Raw genomic sequence first — 17,536 nt, forward strand, 5'->3', positions numbered from 1 at the left:
ATTTCCACTGTCATGCGCAGTGTGAATTCAATAATTACTAAAGAAATTAAGTGCTCACTGACTCAGTCAATATAACACTTCGAAACAATTTATTTATTATCAGTCTACTAAAGAGATAACTAAAAATCCATCAATTCATAGGTCGTCCAGAAGTAAATGATCAGTTCGTGATATAAACTTGACGAAGCTATTAAACTAAAAGATATCTATCTGTTTTCAAGGAATTCATAAAAAGCGTATTGAGACAAATTATTACTAATTAGTATGAATAATTTGTAGAAGATTTTGTGTCTATCAAAATTTGATCCAAATTCTGAAGTTCTGCGTATGTTTCTAGATGTTAAAATAGTTTTTAACACATTAGTTCCATCAGTAAGTGCCGCAACCCAAAGATATTTGTGGAATATTTTTTATTTTTCACGTTCTTTTATAACTGTTTTGATAGATTTTGATTTCGAAATAGAGGAAAATGAAACAATGGATTCCAATAGGCAGGATATGAAAAATGTATAATATAATTATTGTTATTGTGGATGTTATAGTGAATGATATTTTATTTTCTCACACAGGTGAGCAACTAAAGTAAGTTGATTTACCCAATATACATACCACTAAATTACCAAAAATATCATGAAAAGCTCAATGACTTGAATTAGCTTTTGCGAGCTTGTTCAAATTCATTTAGTTTTTCGCATAAACCCTCAAAAAGTTAGTTTACTATCAAATAGTAGATTTCTGCTATGCCGTAGGTATGTATGATTTTGAAAGGAATACAATCAACCTGCAAAGTTACTCAGGTCATGAAAACGTATAATCAATTGAAGCGATATATTCCATTATAATAGTATATTATTCAACGAGCGGTAATGTAGATCATAACTCACGCAGATGATGTTTGCAGCACGAGCCGCAGGCGAGTGCTGTAATTCATCAAGTGAGTTATGACCATTACCGCAAGTTGAATACTATACTTTATCTACGACTATATCAATAAATACTAAGAAAAAAATACAGACTTAGAATAAAGACAGGAACGGGAAATAAACATAATGTGCTCGATCCCGTACAAGAGAGATGGAAACTTAGTGCCACCAATCACAATCGAACTAGCTTCGGCTAGCTCGAATCCAGTACAGAGTACAGACATAGAAATTTATTGAAAAACCTTAATAATTGCCTATAAAAATGCATTAAAATATACCAAAAAATATTCCCTGTAAACGAAGACTTTATGATCTTACTGCTACACCCATATTGAAAATTTTTTCAAACTCCTTTATATTTTTTTGGGCAATTAATTCTGTATGGTAACATTAGGTGTTTGTCTTTTGGAAATGTATACCTTCATAATATTTCATCTTCACTATCTGAATTAATCGTTTTCAGCAAAACATTCACAATAATTAGATATCAACTTAATTTGAAAACGTCAAAAGTGACATTCCCTCGGACATTCCTCCCCTCAATAACAATAATGGAATCTTCCCTTTCGGCCAATCGAATAGAAGCAGAGAAGTATAGAAGCACAGATCCATATTTTCCGATTTATAATAGTGAGTTATAGCAGTGAGTTATTATAAATCACGCTGTTTGTTAATAGATACTATTAATTGCTCAAAAGCAGTTGAATAATGAGTATATAATTCAATAGGAGTAGATAATAGTATATTATTCAACGAGCGGTAATGTAGATCATAACTCACGCAGATGATGTTTGCAGCACGAGCCGCAGGCGAGTGCTGTAATTCATCAAGTGAGTTATGACCATTACCGCAAGTTGAATACTATACTTTATCTACGACTATATCAATAAATACTAAGAAAAAAATACAGACTTAGAATAAAGACAGGAACGGGAAATAAACATAATGTGCTCGATCCCGTACAAGAGAGATGGAAACTTAGTGCCACCAATCACAATCGAACTAGCTTCGGCTAGCTCGAATCCAGTACAGAGTACAGACATAGAAATTTATTGAAAAACCTTAATAATTGCCTATAAAAATGCATTAAAATATACCAAAAAATATTCCCTGTAAACGAAGACTTTATGATCTTACTGCTACACCCATATTGAAAATTTTTTCAAACTCCTTTATATTTTTTTGGGCAATTAATTCTGTATGGTAACATTAGGTGTTTGTCTTTTGGAAATGTATACCTTCATAATATTTCATCTTCACTATCTGAATTAATCGTTTTCAGCAAAACATTCACAATAATTAGATATCAACTTAATTTGAAAACGTCAAAAGTGACATTCCCTCGGACATTCCTCCCCTCAATAACAATAATGGAATCTTCCCTTTCGGCCAATCGAATAGAAGCAGAGAAGTATAGAAGCACAGATCCATATTTTCCGATTTATAATAGTGAGTTATAGCAGTGAGTTATTATAAATCACGCTGTTTGTTAATAGATACTATTAATTGCTCAAAAGCAGTTGAATAATGAGTATATAATTCAATAGGAGTAGATAATAGTATATTATTCAACGAGCGGTAATGTAGATCATAACTCACGCAGATGATGTTTGCAGCACGAGCCGCAGGCGAGTGCTGTAATTCATCAAGTGAGTTATGACCATTACCACAAGTTGAATACTATACTTTATCTACGACTATATCAATAAATACTAAGAAAAAAATACAGACTTAGAATAAAGACAGGAACGGGAAATAAACATAATGTGCTCGATCCCGTACAAGAGAGATGGAAACTTAGTGCCACCAATCACAATCGAACTAGCTTCGGCTAGCTCGAATCCAGTACAGAGTACAGACATAGAAATTTATTGAAAAACCTTAATAATTGCCTATAAAAATGCATTAAAATATACCAAAAAATATTCCCTGTAAACGAAGACTTTATGATCTTACTGCTACACCCATATTGAAAATTTTTTCAAACTCCTTTATATTTTTTTGGGCAATTAATTCTGTATGGTAACATTAGGTGTTTGTCTTTTGGAAATGTATACCTTCATAATATTTCATCTTCACTATCTGAATTAATCGTTTTCAGCAAAACATTCACAATAATTAGATATCAACTTAATTTGAAAACGTCAAAAGTGACATTCCCTCGGACATTCCTCCCCTCAATAACAATAATGGAATCTTCCCTTTCGGCCAATCGAATAGAAGCAGAGAAGTATAGAAGCACAGATCCATATTTTCCGATTTATAATAGTGAGTTATAGCAGTGAGTTATTATAAATCACGCTGTTTGTTAATAGATACTATTAATTGCTCAAAAGCAGTTGAATAATGAGTATATAATTCAATAGGAGTAGATAAAGGGTATTATCGAATAAGACGATGCGTCTTCAGGGCGTTAGTGCCCTGCGACTTGGTGTTGAATGTTTCGAGAACTCATTTGATTATCTTCACATACTTACAAAATTTCAGTGGAATCTGAAGGCTAGATTCTGATATATCGAAATTTGAGCAAAAAAAGTAAATTTTCCAATGATATATTCCTAAAGAATTTTGCCCAATTACCAACTTAGTCAAGACATTCGGAACCTTAGCTGAAAATATCCAGTCTGTAGCACATTCTGTTCGAGAGTTGTCATGGCTACGACCGGCCGAGTGTAACTCAATTATCAAGGCTATTATGACTCCAATTTTCGAAAATTACAGACAAAATAATAATATTAATTTTAATTTTGTTTTAGTTGTGTGTCGCATATATTGGTTTTGTTATTTTGCACTGTTCAAAAAATTGAGAAAAAAATTTAATTTGGTTGTTCACCCCACGGACAGGCTTAGCTTTGTGGGAATTTTGTTTGTTTGTAGATTTTTTTTATTTGGACGAAATGATTGCCGCCTGTTGTTACCCTTGAAGAAACGCGCACAAACAAAAAACTAAAAATTTTAAATGAAATATCAAATACCTAAAAAAGGAAATTGGAATTTTCGTAAAAATATACAATAATCTATAATTATTTTCTATGATAAACTGATAAACAAAAGGTCTACATGGGTATATTATCCCTGGACCCTGGTCATCTCTATTGGATTCACAAAATCAAATTTATGATCGTGTTGTACGGTTTTTTTCAAAATTCTCACAATCGATATTGTAACTATTAGTTTATTATTAACTCTTATAAGTTTCTCAAGCCTATTAGAAAAATTCCCCCGAACTTGCTACCAACATTATAGTTACCTACTATTTATCCTCCTAGGACCTAAGATCTAGCTAGAGGTTATCAATCTGATCTTCCAATTTAGAAGGCTGAAAAGCAAATAATGTGGTAAAGGCTTATTTTCAAGGTCTGAATATCTGGATTAACTTCATCAATGATATAGGTACTCCGATATATACCCGTATAAAATTGAAAAAATATGCTTGAATTTGGAAATAAGTAGGAAGAAATCTTGGAAAAAAGTGAAACATTTGTTCATTCAGAATTTCTTAAGGATTGTATATGATAATGCGGTTTATAAAAAATGTTTGTTAAATTTGTACCTATATATTTCTGAATCTATCCGTCGCTTTTCGCTGAAATTTTGTGTTCATCGATAATATAAATGCGCGAGTTATTTTTTCACATCGGAAAATGATTAAATTTTTGTAACATGTTGAATCATAGAATATTGGACTAATGAATTCTTTAGTAGGTACAGTACAGTCTCCATTATCCGAAATAATGTGGACCAAAGTATTTTCGGATAATCGAAATTTCGGTTAATCCGATTTTTTCTTTGGAAAATGAGAGTTTACGTTTATTGCCCTGACACTACAATTTGTGAAGTATTTGAGAATAAAACTACTCTTTTTGCGATAATACATATGTATTTCTAACAATCGATCGGCTAACCAAAACTATTCGCATTTTAGACCATTGTATTGCCGTGAAACCCCGAGGGGAACCACCTAGCAGTATAGGTGAATCCCAGACGGGTTTCGTATAATGCGAATTTTTTCAGTTAATCGGAATAGTATGTTTCAGATGAAACGGATTTCGGAAAATCGCGATAATCGGGATAGTACTGTATATATTTCTGGTTTTTTGCAGGGTGGGTCCATTATATTGAATGCATTTTCGTTTTCTCAAAAAGTGGAATTGTGTTAAAAGCATCACATAATTAGGTATATGTATTTATGGCATATTAATTGGTATATTCGTTATAATAATGAGTATAGATATAGACTAAAAATTGTGTAATATCATAACGGTTTGAAGGTTCATACGAAATTTGATAAAAGCATTACATATATATATAAGAATACGAGTTTGAACAAGAACGCAAAAGCTCCTGACAACACGACAGTATTTTCTCATTTTCGAGCGCTAGTCCCCAAACATCTCGATGATATTCTATTATCGTTGTCATATATTCTAACCGCAAATTTCTAGTTATAATAATACTAAGAAATTGATAATACCTACTTGATTTGCAATCCGGTACAAAGTAAGTAATATCTAACCGCAGATTCAAACACTGCTGCATAGCTAATAATTGCAATTACCTAATTTCTTTAGATTATATTAATTCCTCTATAGATACTCAGCACAGTAGGAAGAAATACTTACTTAATCAGTCATTGCAAGATTCCTGTTATTTTTTTGGAATTTGCAATCGAAATCGAATCCGGTCTTCATTAACGAGTGGTTACAATAACTCGCTCATTATATTTATGAAACCCAGTGGCTTAACTCATGGGGGGTTACCACCACTTCGAAAAAGCAAAATCTTCCAATTTTTTTTCAATTGTTACTTACAGTTTTTTCTCATTTCTTCTGATGAATGGGGTTGGGTTATGTCCCCAATACGCTCTATTAGTGTGACGTCACACACCGCCATTTTTGGTTCTCCTGTCAGTGTTCGGAATCCAAACAAATAAATTGTCATTCAAATTAGTACGGTGTCGTTGGAGGAATTGACTTATTTTGATAAATAAGATTTTTTCAAGGAACTTTTTATCTATTAATTGATAGACAGAAGGCACGAGATTAATGCCAAAAAGTTCGAACTTGAAGTTCAACTAATAAACACGGTTTTTTACAAAATCTGGGGAATGATACAGGAGTCAAACTTACTGGTATTAACATCGTTCAATCACCAATCATGATGTTTGCATTGTTAACTTAGATGATGGTGGAATCATGTTAATTAAGTTATATATCTAGTCAAATATTACTTGTAAGGCCTAGTGTCAGTTCTTGTTAAGTATTTGGTAACGGTCATCAAAAAAACTTATTACTATTATCATTCAAAAATAATTATTCGATTAGAAAAGCAATTTTCGTTCGATGATTCATTCCGAAATTTGTTTTTAAGGAAAATAATGATAAATGATAAATTTGAGCAAAGCTCTGATGAGCCATTCCTGATAAACTTTCAGTGAATATATATTAATTAATATCACTAATACCCAGATAGCACAAACGTTCTAGGAATATTCCTACAAAGTGAAAAAGAGGTATGTTGTAGAATATTCCAAGAAATATTCATGGGATATTCTCAAAACATTTACGAATATTCATAGTATCATTCAAGAGAATATGCATAGAATGTTTCATGATAATGTTCTAGGAATATTCCTACAAAGTGCAGAAGAGGTATGTTGTAGAATATTCCAAGGAATATTCATGGGATATTCTTAAAACACTACGAATATTCATAGAATGATTCAGGAGGAATATACATAGAATGATTCAAGATAATTTTCCAATCGCATTCTCTGGCGTGGTGTTTTGTGTTTTGACAAAATGGTGAAACTTGATGATTGCGCGTTTTCGGAAACTTACTCGGGTTCACTGGATCCCTAATCTTTGTTTACTTTTAGAAGGTAAAATAATGGTTACGAGTGAACCAGAGTAAGTTTCCGAAAACGCGGAATCATCAAGTTTCTCGTTTCACCATTTGGTAAAAACGCAAATGCTAACACAACGCACAAAGCGTATGTTGTATGTTCTGTGGCACAAAGTTAACTTTGTGCGTTGTGTTAGGTTAGGTTAATGCAGAACGCAGATCTTCAACTCGGGTTCGTAAACTGTGAATGTGAAATATAAATATTGTTGCTGGTTCATATGCATATAAGGTAAGGTATGGTTATTATGTTATTTAATATATATTATCTATCACTCAATTAGTTTCTGAATACATAACCACAGAACACCTGTGTGTTCTGTGACATAACCTTCTTTTTTTTTCATTTTGGGTTAGTCATATATTTTCTCGCACTTATTCATTGCAATATTATTGTGACTTTATATGTTTACGTGTTTGATGAAGTTCGCAAATCGATTTCGAAGTTACATTTTACTTTGCATAACTTAGTAAGACAAGATCAGGTGATAAAAAATTCTATCACTACCTATTTGATTTTCTTGTAGAGTGATAGTTTTACTTGACATAACTAAGTAAGATCACCATCATGGCAAGAAAGTATTCAGCAAATTTTTATAAGAAAGTGAAAATCCAGACGGACATGAGCCTGAGTTATCCGAATATTCCACCCTCTGCTTCTTTTTCTTCGATAGTTGAGAATGAGATCAGGAATGAAGATGATGTTGAAATGCACATGCCGGAATTGCAAAACCCAGTGCATGAGTTGAATGAGATGGAAAATATTGAGTTAATTAAGGAAGGAAAAGGTGGACACATTTCTGAATATTCATTCCCAATATTAGATTCTCTTCAAACAAAAACTAGCCATATTGATAACAAGAAAGTTGATAAAGAGGAAGATATTAAGTCTAAGTTGAAATTGTGGTCAATTAAATATAATATAAGTCACGTTGCTCTAAGTGATTTATTGAAGATATTAAAAAGTTCAAAAGCCCAGTTAGATGAACTTCCGAATGATGCTCGTACTATTTTATCAACAAAGCGAACCATTGATGTAAGAAATATTGATCCAGGCTCTTATTGCCACGTTGGTATTACTGAGGCTGTGACTTATCTCTGTACGAAAAAATGTTATGATAAAATAGAATTGCTCATTAATATTGATGGGTTACCTCTCAGCAAAAGCTCTGGCAGTCAAATATACCCAATTCTTTGTTCTCTATATGATGATCCAAGAGAAGTTGCAGTTATTGGTGTATACCATGGTTATGAGAAACCTTCGAATGCTAATGATTTTCTGGGAGAATTTGTCCAAGATGCAGTGGAACTATCTAATAATGGCATTAAAGTGAATGGTGCTTGCATTCCCTTCAAAATTAAAGCGTTCATTGCTGATGCTCCAGCCAAATCGTTTATTTCCTATACCAAGGGTCACACAGGATTTTTTTCGTGCACCAAATGTGTGCAAAAAGGAGAATTCATTAGAAATCGTACATGTTTCCCCAAGATAAATTCTAAAAAAAGAACTGATAAAGATTTCAGACAAAAGAATCAGATACAACATCATACAGGAACTTCAGCCCTTGAAAATATACCTGATTTCAACATGGTAAGTGATATTCCCTTGGAGTATATGCATTTAATTTGTCTTGGTGTGATGAAAAAGCTCATTGTTAATATATGGATATATGGTAAACCTTCTTTCAAATTAGGATCATCAGCAGTTGGGGAAATATCCAGTATGCTGCTATCTTTTCAAAATCACACCCCCATAGAATTTGCTAGAAAACCTCGTTCGCTGGATGATGTTAAAAGATGGAAAGCTACAGAATTTCGTTTTTTTCTTTTATATTCTGGTCCAGTGGTTTTGGAAAAATTTCTACCTCAAGCGCAGTATCAAAATTTTATATGCCTGCACATCGCCATCAGAATATTATGTAATGAAACACATATTGCTGATAAGGAATATTTTGAACTGGCTGAATCTCTTCTGACATATTTTGTTCAAGATTTTGGGAATATTTATGGTCAAGAATTTATATCCCATAACATTCATGGACTGGTTCATATTGTTGATGATGTAAAAATGTTTGGTAAGCTGGATCACTACAGTGCATTCCCATTTGAAAATTTCATGCAAGTTTTAAAAAACATGGTCAGAAAACCTGATAAGCCGCTTTCCCAAATCATGAAGAGATTGTCTGAAAGGATGAAAGTTCCAAAAACAAAAAACATTGGAGTTTTAAAATATGAACGTCATCATAATGATGGTCCTACTCTAGAAGGATACTCTACACAATTTGAGTTGGTCAGATTTGACTATTTCACAATTAATATAAAGAGGTCAGGTGATACATTTTGCTTACTGCAAGATGGCAACATTATGAAAGTATACAATTTCATAGCAAAGAAGGAACAAATATATGTATATGGAAAAGTTTTTACAGAAACAAGTGATATTTTTTCTCGTCCAAATAGTTCATGTGACTCATCTGACATTGATGTTTATTTTGTGAGAAAGGAAAGCTCATTAGAAACCAGGCTTTTGGATAGTGTCTCAAAAAAAATGGTAGCTTTTCCACATAATGATGGATATATTGTATTCCCCTTTTTGCACGATTGCTGAAATATATCCAAAAATATTTTATTTCAGAATAATTAGAATTTTTAAGATGTAATTGCAATGAATTGATTTCTATTGATTTATTCAGAAAAAATTATATTACTAGATATTTCAAAATGATTTTGTGATACTTTCACCATTTTTTATAACTGTCGCTATTTTTTTTATCCAGGTTTTGAACCTAACTAATATTAATGAAACTTGGAGTGAGATGGTGCTCTTACTTAAGTGATATTAGACATCGAAATCAGTTTGGCTTTCGAATTAGAAACAAAAATGAATTGTATTTTAAACTGTATTTTTCATAAATTTCAGTCACAAGTTACAAAGTTTTTTATCAGGATATAATTTTGTTATCTAGTAGTTTTTGTTCACTTCATTATCATGAATGCTTGGAGAGTGGTCCATTTTCTAAAGGAGGATACAGTAGAAGCGGTACCAGTCTCCTGGTTGAGAGGCTCCAACCAATGTCACTGGCCTCCCTTCAATAGGCTGAAGCTCAAGACAGCGATCAATAAATGTATGCCACCTTCTTCAAACTGGGACGTACATGAAACACGAGTAATTGGGGAAATATATGGTAAGTGAAACAAAATCGCCAATCTACTTTTGAAGTAATTTAAAATGATTATACAGCAAAATAACATTACAGGAGATTTATCTGTTGCCCGAATGAAGGCTCTAGAAGCGGAGAGTACCTCTGATTTGAATTCTGATTCTGATCTATTAGGGTTGGGACATAGAAAAATCAGAATGAATAAAAAATATCAGGATTCTGAATCATCAGAACAAGACAAAGAGGATAGTCTATCACCAGAAGCATCTAAAATTATGATGCCTACCCTCAAAAGAAGAGAGGAAAAAACATCTGGTAAGATTTTTGTTTCTATTTTTTGTTTTATTTTGGGGACAAATCCCTGTTATCTGAAATTACCCGGTAAGTGAGAAAAGTAGTTCTGATTATTTTCAATTTTTTTTGCCATTAAATAATATAGCTGCACTCCTACACTGAGTCGCTCTACTTTCATATGTATATTACAGTTTCTATATCTGATTTTGGTATTTCTTCAGTGGCCCCTTCAGATGATGATTTAGGATTTGAGTCATACGTAGGCTCTGATAATGCAGGTGAAGCATCTAAAATTGTGATGTCTACCCTTAAAAGAAGGGATAAAGAAAGCGCTGGTGAGATTTTTATTTTTTTCTGATTCATTTTGAGGAAAAATTATCCCTGTTATCTGAAATAACTCTGTTAGTGAGAAAAGTAGTTCTAATTCTTTAAAATTTTTCTTGTAATTAAATAATATTGCTGCACTCCTGCATTGAGTCGCTGTACTTTCATCAAAGTATGCATGTTACAGTTTTCAATATCTGATTTTGGTATTTTTCAGTGTACCCTTATTCAGATGATGATTTAGGGATTGAGTCAAACGTCCCAGGATTTGATAATGCAGGTGAGAAAAAAAATTCAATTACTACCTCTATGAATAGCTTGTAGAAAATAGCTTTGTCGTCATGCTCGAAAAATCGCGCGTGTTTTAAAGACCTTAATGTCCACTTATACTTTAATGTACTGTTTTCAAAGTTCTTAATAAAACCAACTGTTTAGGAAATCCACTTAGAATTGTCCCAGGAAATCCAGACAGAAATGAGGCAGAATGTACAGCAACAGAGATCGAAGGGAGCTACTACAATAGACAGTATTACTTGAAAGGTGATTGCTTTATTCGTTATAGTGAGAAATTTAATTATTTTTTTGCTTTGCAGATGAGCAGTTTAAGCGGCAAGTACTGCGAAATCTGTCCATTTTAAATTTTAAACTGGATCAGTTGGCTGATGATATAGGTAGATTAGCGCTTAAAGAAAATACTGTAACAACAAACCTTCCTCCATCAGTATTTTCAAAATTCAATTTTCCATTAGCAACTGAGGAAGAACTGCACAATTTTGAGAGTCACTTGGCAGACAGAGAGAAGTACCAGCAAGTGGTGAGTATAGAGAATTCAACAATTACCGTCTTATTTGTTGGCTCAAGGCTCCCCTGCGGTAAAGATGTATATACCTATCTATTTAATTTTCAGCAATTGGAATTATCAAGAATTGGTGGTGGTACCACCAAAATTATGGTACGACGTTTAATGGAGAAGCTTATAAGCAGTCAACTTGGTGTTGAGTACAGTTGGATAGGATTTAAGAAAAAAAAGAACTTCTCAGTTTTACTCATATCCAAAGTACTCATAGGTGAGATTTTTATGGACTTCAAAAGAAATTAAATATGCAGGGCAGTAGAGATATGGTTTAAAATTTGATCAATCTTTAAGTACAGATATAAAGTATCTAAAAAATTGCAACAATGTTTTTTTGGTGCACTGTCTAAGCAGTATGTCTAATTCAGTGTTTTAAAAAATTAGGAAAGCCCTAACTGCAAACCAAAACAAGCCTTTCATCTTTTTCAAGACTGTCATAGAAGTAGAAAATAAAAAATATTATTTTTTGCAGATGCTGTATTGGCTGTGCATAAAAATTCAAATGCAGCGGAAGTGGAAGCATCAGCCAAACAATGGCTGGTTAAGTGTAAGGAGCGATGCACCAAAGAAAAATAATTTATATTATTATAAGAATATTATTTTTTTGGAAAAATGTTAGATTTTATTCTTTTATTTCATGTTGTTTTTGAAGAATCAGTATTATGTTTTTTTTTCAATGTATATTTTATTTTTTTATTTTATGTTATGGTTTTGAAAAATCAGTTTTATGTTTTTTTTTCAATATATATTTTACTTTTGTATTTATTATTATTTATTAATTAAACCAAAATTCTGGAGCACATTCAATGAACGTTCATAGAATGTGCTCTCAATTCAAATCTTAACCTTCATAGAATATTTCTAGAATGTATGAGAAATATTTCACGAATCTTCTGTAAATATACTTAGAATGTTCTCAAGAATATTCTGGGAACATTTATAGAATATGAAACTCAGTCCACTTTTAATGTCCATAGAATGTACCCAGAATATATTAAGTGTGTTTTGGTAATATTCTTGGAATATTTAAACATTCCAACCAGAGCTTCTATGAATATAATATGAATGTTCTTGTGCTATCTGGGTATTAGGTACTGAAAGATTATTTTTATGAAACACAATAATGGGTATTCCTCTTTTTAAATTACTTTTCAAGTTGAGTAGTAAGTTCAAGAAAACATTAAAGAGATAATTTAAAGTGAGTTCTACATTTATAATAATCTACATATTTATCTATCATGGAAATTATATACCTCCCTATTTTTAAGTACAAAAATATGAATCATTCATATCTCGCCATTTAAAAAAAAACAAATTTTACATAGGACCTATACTTACAGGAAGAAATTTGGAAAACGTGAAAATTCAATTGAAAAGGGTATTTTTGTGTGTAAAAATTTACCCAAACGCTGCCTATAGTACGGCCTTAATAATCTCATGCCTAACAGTAATAAAATTTGAAAAGTTCTTATTATGGCCAGACCCCAAGTGTTTCATATTTATTCAATCTAATCCATTAAAATCACTAACATATTATAAACTCTAGCAAAATTAGTATGACTAAACACGTATTTTCAATAACTGTTTAACTTGCTATTTGAAATTATTGATCATGCCCTATGCCTTCATTTAGCACTATTGTGTTGGAAATTTGAAGATACTGGAAGCCTACTCATTAAAATATTTTTAAATCTCGAAAACATTTACTTCCATCCCATTTTGATGGAACAAAACCCAAATTTTATTGTTTTCATAGGTTGATTTAGAACATAACAAGATAGAAACAAATTTAAAACAATGGTTTTTTGTGTTCCACTATTCTTTTCTAATTGCCAAAGCTAGCTAGTTTTTCTAGTTTATATTGCTTAGTTATATGTATAGATTTAGTGATAAGACATGATCACCCCTAAAAGTGTGTGAGTATTTTATGAGGTTTTTTGAAATCTACTAGATAGTTTCTGCTCTGAATACCCACTGACTCGACATATTATTTTAGTTGAACCTTGATGAAACAATTAGAATATAATAAAGAGCATTTTTAATGAATGCGTGAAGCCCTTATAAGCTTATCATCTAAGATTTTTTTCCTCTATATACTATCTAGATTTCTGAAACCCATTGTAGTCTGCAATAAAATTAAAAATTGTTGTGATAAATAGCAATAATTTATTTCAATGCAAAATGTGAATAATAAATGCTGTGTATTGAAAGAATACAGACAAAGTCACATACATCTGATTAGCATGAATGAAAACAAATACATTGACCTGTGGTATATTGGCGGAATTTGCTGGATCCTTATACATACTTCATAAATCAGCCCTTGTTTCTCTCTTGTGAATCGAACTTAAAAAAACATGATATACATTTGCATATGGTGGTTTTTTTACAAATTGTGTAACGACAGAACCTTTGTACAAACAGATATTGAATGGAATTTATTAATTTTCTGAAAATATTTAACACTAGATAATTTCACGATACACATATTATATATGCTATAATATCGATAATTCTACACATCAAATATGTGAAAAACTATTCAAAATAACTTAGCCTAAAATATATACGTCTTCTTTCCATTACCTGATAATTATGATATTTCAAATGGCTTCCTTCAGGTTCAAAATATCTAAGTGCACAAAAATATTCAAATAAGTATTTTTTTAACACTCGGAGGAAACCATTCAACTGACCGAATGTCTTTTATCATTACTTGTGAAATTGAACTTTTTGCTGTAAATCACAAAGAAATCAAAACTAAATTTACTGAAGATATAAGGCCAAGGCACAGAGTTAGTCAATTCAGCTAGTGCTCATCTTTGACTGTTGAAATATTAAGTAAGAAACAAAAAGTTCAATTTTCCTAATATCATTTGAAACGAATGAGATCAACACTAACCATATTTCAATTTTTTCATGAAACACACTCTTACTGTACAAGAAGAACACCATCATTTTGTAATTCATTTGAATTGAAAATTCCGTCCACAATTCTTTAATATTTAATGAACAAATTCAGTTATTTGAAGGAATGTTGGCTTTAAATATAATATACATAAAACCTTGTAACAACCAGGTAGATTTCATGAAAAAACTTACGCTGTTAATTAATTCTTGATGAATATTAAGCTCAAAAAAAATTACTTTTTAATTGAAGATGGCAATTTTCTTCCAAAGAAAAAAATATGAGAACTTTTCAATGGGCTTGCACATATAACCTAGTTTATTAATGAAAACAAGAAGTGAGAGCTCAACATTCAGCAGAATTAAAACTCTTCTAGCCCTACGAATTTACAAGTTTAGTTTCCAGAACACATCCCTCAGGCATGTTAAAACAAAACCATGGAAACTCCAAATAAACTTAAAAGAAACAATGTGAAATCAGTCAAAAACAACTTTAATAAAACAGTGACATCAGAAATCTCCAATTGAACACATAACATATTCTTCACCAGAGTTCATAAGCAGCTTTATACATTTTTTAATTGATACATGATTTCTTCGAGTTAGTACCTTATTTCGCAATAACTTCTTTTAAAATTTTCAGATTGAGCAGTGTTTATAGCACAGATATGTTTTTGATTAATTCAAGATATGTTTAATTTCATTCCTTCTCAAGTAATTAAAAAATTTGAATGAGATAAATGTTAAGAAACATTTATTTGAAATAAATACAACAAATTAAAAAAGAAAATCTACCTCAAACTTAGAAGTCCATGAAAAAAACACTGATCTTGGTGAAATGAAAATATTTCAAAGCGAATTAAGGTACTAGATCAAAAATGTTGAATATTGTTTTAATTGATTTTTGAATTATTCTTTTGAACTATATTCTTTATTTTCTGCTTTGTTTGAAATTTAAGAGTTCATAAAACTCATATTGCAAATGTAAATGTTTATGAGGAAAATGCCAGAAATAAAAAGGGTTATGCAATAGTTTTCAAAATACTAAGAAAAGAGAAATTTTGGCATAACTCATAATTTTATGATCTTTTCAACTGTACCTTATATACTTTTCACAATATCTAAATATCTCATTGGCTCTACAGGTTTTCCTAGAAGAAACATAATATGGAGTTTTCAGGTGTAATACTAAAGATGTATTTAGCTAGCTACTGGATGTAGCTATTTTATATATTTTGTTATTGTAACCTAAAACCTTCATGTTAGGTATTCATTGGATCACACTGTTTATTTATAAAATGGCCATTGAGACATTTCCAATATATTTTTTCTTCATACTACAGAATATTGGAATACAAGCAGTTTATATTCTCATCCAGAGCCGTACTTATAGCACAAACACCATTGTTTTCAAGAATTTTACAGTCTAATTATTACTAGTAGAAACTTCATGTGCATCATTCTGGCAGATTTTCCTAATTTGAATAGAATATACATTTTCTGAATCAATTATATATTTCAATGTAGAACATGTAAAAATAGAGTTTTCCAGATAAAAATATTTTTTTTTAAAGGATTATAAACTTCACATCAAAGGGTATAATGAAAACAAGAATAAAAAAAATAAAAGAAAAAGTTTTAAGTAATAGATTTTGTAGATCCTTTTATTAAAGGAAAATTCTAACAAATTTAGAAATACATTGGACTTTAATTTAGTAGTCACAATAATGTTGAACTGGGACAGTATACAGCAGAGAGTATGAAAACAATTCAAATTTGCTACTTACTCAAGAGAAAATTAATTTACTTAATAATAAAGAGAAGGCAATAACAGTTCTAAACCTGAGCACTTCAGTTTTGTTTTATATTGAAATGATAGGGAACACCAAAATTGCTTTTAGTCACGAATCACAATCAAACAAATCAACTAGAATTGGAATCGTCTTCATCAGGTCTGGGCCAGGTTTCATTTTGGGGATGCTCTTCAATTGGCAGGAATTGAATGACATCTACTGGATGGATCATAACATAAACATTGCCAACATCGGATGGAAGCCCTGGACTAATGACCGGTAGTGTTTGGACAGCACGATAATATGTATGATATTGAGCTGATTCAATTTCTGATTCTGAAACTTGCATGTGATTCGTGCTAGGCATGCTGTTGTCTACCACTACGTCTGGCCTTTGTCATTTGGTATTAGCTTGCAAGGCAGTATTAATTTGCGCCCAAAGATCCTTTTTGCACGATTTTGATCTAAAACAAACCACAAAGAAATTCAAAAAACGGACTTGTTTTATGTATTATTTTCAAAAAATATATTTCAAGAATTTTTTTCACGTATGTTGAAAACGAAAATGAAAAGCCTCAGATGGAAAGAATAAATAACCTGGGATTTTTACTAAATTTGGAGTGAATCATTCAACAATGGGGTCATCTAGTTCGAGAATTATGAACTGCCATTGGCCTACCATATAATTTTTATGCAATGATATCATTGGATCAACAAAATTTGTAAATAATTTTTAGATCTCTATTTCAGTAAATGAACTAAAAATCATTTTAACTAAGACCAATTACTTTTTGTAAAAGGAATAATTTTTCTGGTAAATGCTGATTGAATGATCGAGAACAAAACCCTACCTTCTGATTGACTGCAACCATTCCTTGAATTGAGTGCTTCCTTCTGGTGTAATCAAGAAGGCTGCCCTAGCAGCACAAACAATGTTGACAAAATCATCGTAATCTGCTGTTGTTAAGTGATACAACTTTTGGTGCATGCATTGTATGTACATTTGTTGACACTTTTGCACCAATGGAGTCAATGCTGTACGTAAATGTTGCATGACCAAGCTTGGATTGTTTCTTGAAAGGTATTTGGCGGCTTCGATCGCAACATCATGTAGAACAAATGGACTGACTATGGAATTAACAGCACAGACACAGAAATGATGGAGATACTGGGTACCTTTAAAAAATAAATTAAATAGTAATGAAGTAGGATTATTTTTTTCAACTGATACAAAATCTTACAAGAATCTGGATTTTACAGATAGGGTTTTTTGTAATTCATCTTCAGATCATTATCAAAAAATATGGCTATTTGCTATTCGAAGCAAACATATCATTTCTTTCAATATTGTGAAATTTTAGAAGGTAGACAATATCTATT

The 17,536-nt window shown here is 31.5% G+C and overlaps 2 protein-coding genes across 7 annotated transcripts in view; one reads left to right on the forward strand and one right to left on the reverse strand.

Moving 5' to 3' along the window:
• The first annotated feature begins 6,387 nt into the window (after positions 1-6,387).
• LOC123674824 lies at positions 6,388-12,056 on the forward strand. Of its 6 annotated transcripts, none has more exons than XM_045609918.1 (9): positions 6,399-7,056; positions 9,791-10,009; positions 10,082-10,300; positions 10,471-10,614; positions 10,821-10,883; positions 11,039-11,143; positions 11,197-11,417; positions 11,511-11,670; positions 11,929-12,056. In XM_045609918.1, exons 2-9 carry the CDS (start codon positions 9,814-9,816, stop codon positions 12,030-12,032), a joined length of 1,212 nt encoding a protein of 403 aa, XP_045465874.1. In that variant the 5' UTR covers positions 6,399-7,056; positions 9,791-9,813; the 3' UTR covers positions 12,033-12,056. The 6 variants fall into 6 exon arrangements, with proteins under 6 accessions (XP_045465873.1, XP_045465874.1, XP_045465876.1 ...); XM_045609920.1 differs by having other exon boundaries at positions 6,401-7,056; positions 10,501-10,614; XM_045609921.1 differs by lacking the exon at positions 6,399-7,056 and having other exon boundaries at positions 9,281-10,009; positions 10,501-10,614.
• A 1,552-nt stretch (positions 12,057-13,608) lies between these two features.
• The window catches only part of LOC123675101 (zinc finger SWIM domain-containing protein 8 homolog), a 39,474-nt gene continuing 35,546 nt past the window's right edge, over positions 13,609-17,536 (reverse strand). Inside the window, exons 11-12 of the mRNA XM_045610349.1 lie at positions 17,008-17,332; positions 13,609-16,620 (exon numbers count right to left, since the gene is read on the reverse strand). Of these exons, the coding sequence (XP_045466305.1) occupies positions 16,554-16,620; positions 17,008-17,332 (392 nt within the window). The 3' untranslated portion in view covers positions 13,609-16,553. The remainder of the gene's footprint in view (positions 16,621-17,007; positions 17,333-17,536) is intronic.

The sequence above is a fragment of the Harmonia axyridis genome, chromosome 3, assembly GCF_914767665.1.
Source record: "Harmonia axyridis chromosome 3, icHarAxyr1.1, whole genome shotgun sequence".
NCBI classification, from domain to species: domain Eukaryota; kingdom Metazoa; phylum Arthropoda; class Insecta; order Coleoptera; family Coccinellidae; genus Harmonia; species Harmonia axyridis.

Coding starts and splice junctions, on each gene's coding strand:
- LOC123674824 (XM_045609917.1), top strand. CDS start 7,393: ATGGCAAGAAAGTATTCAGCAAATTTTTATAAGAAAGTGAAAATCCAG.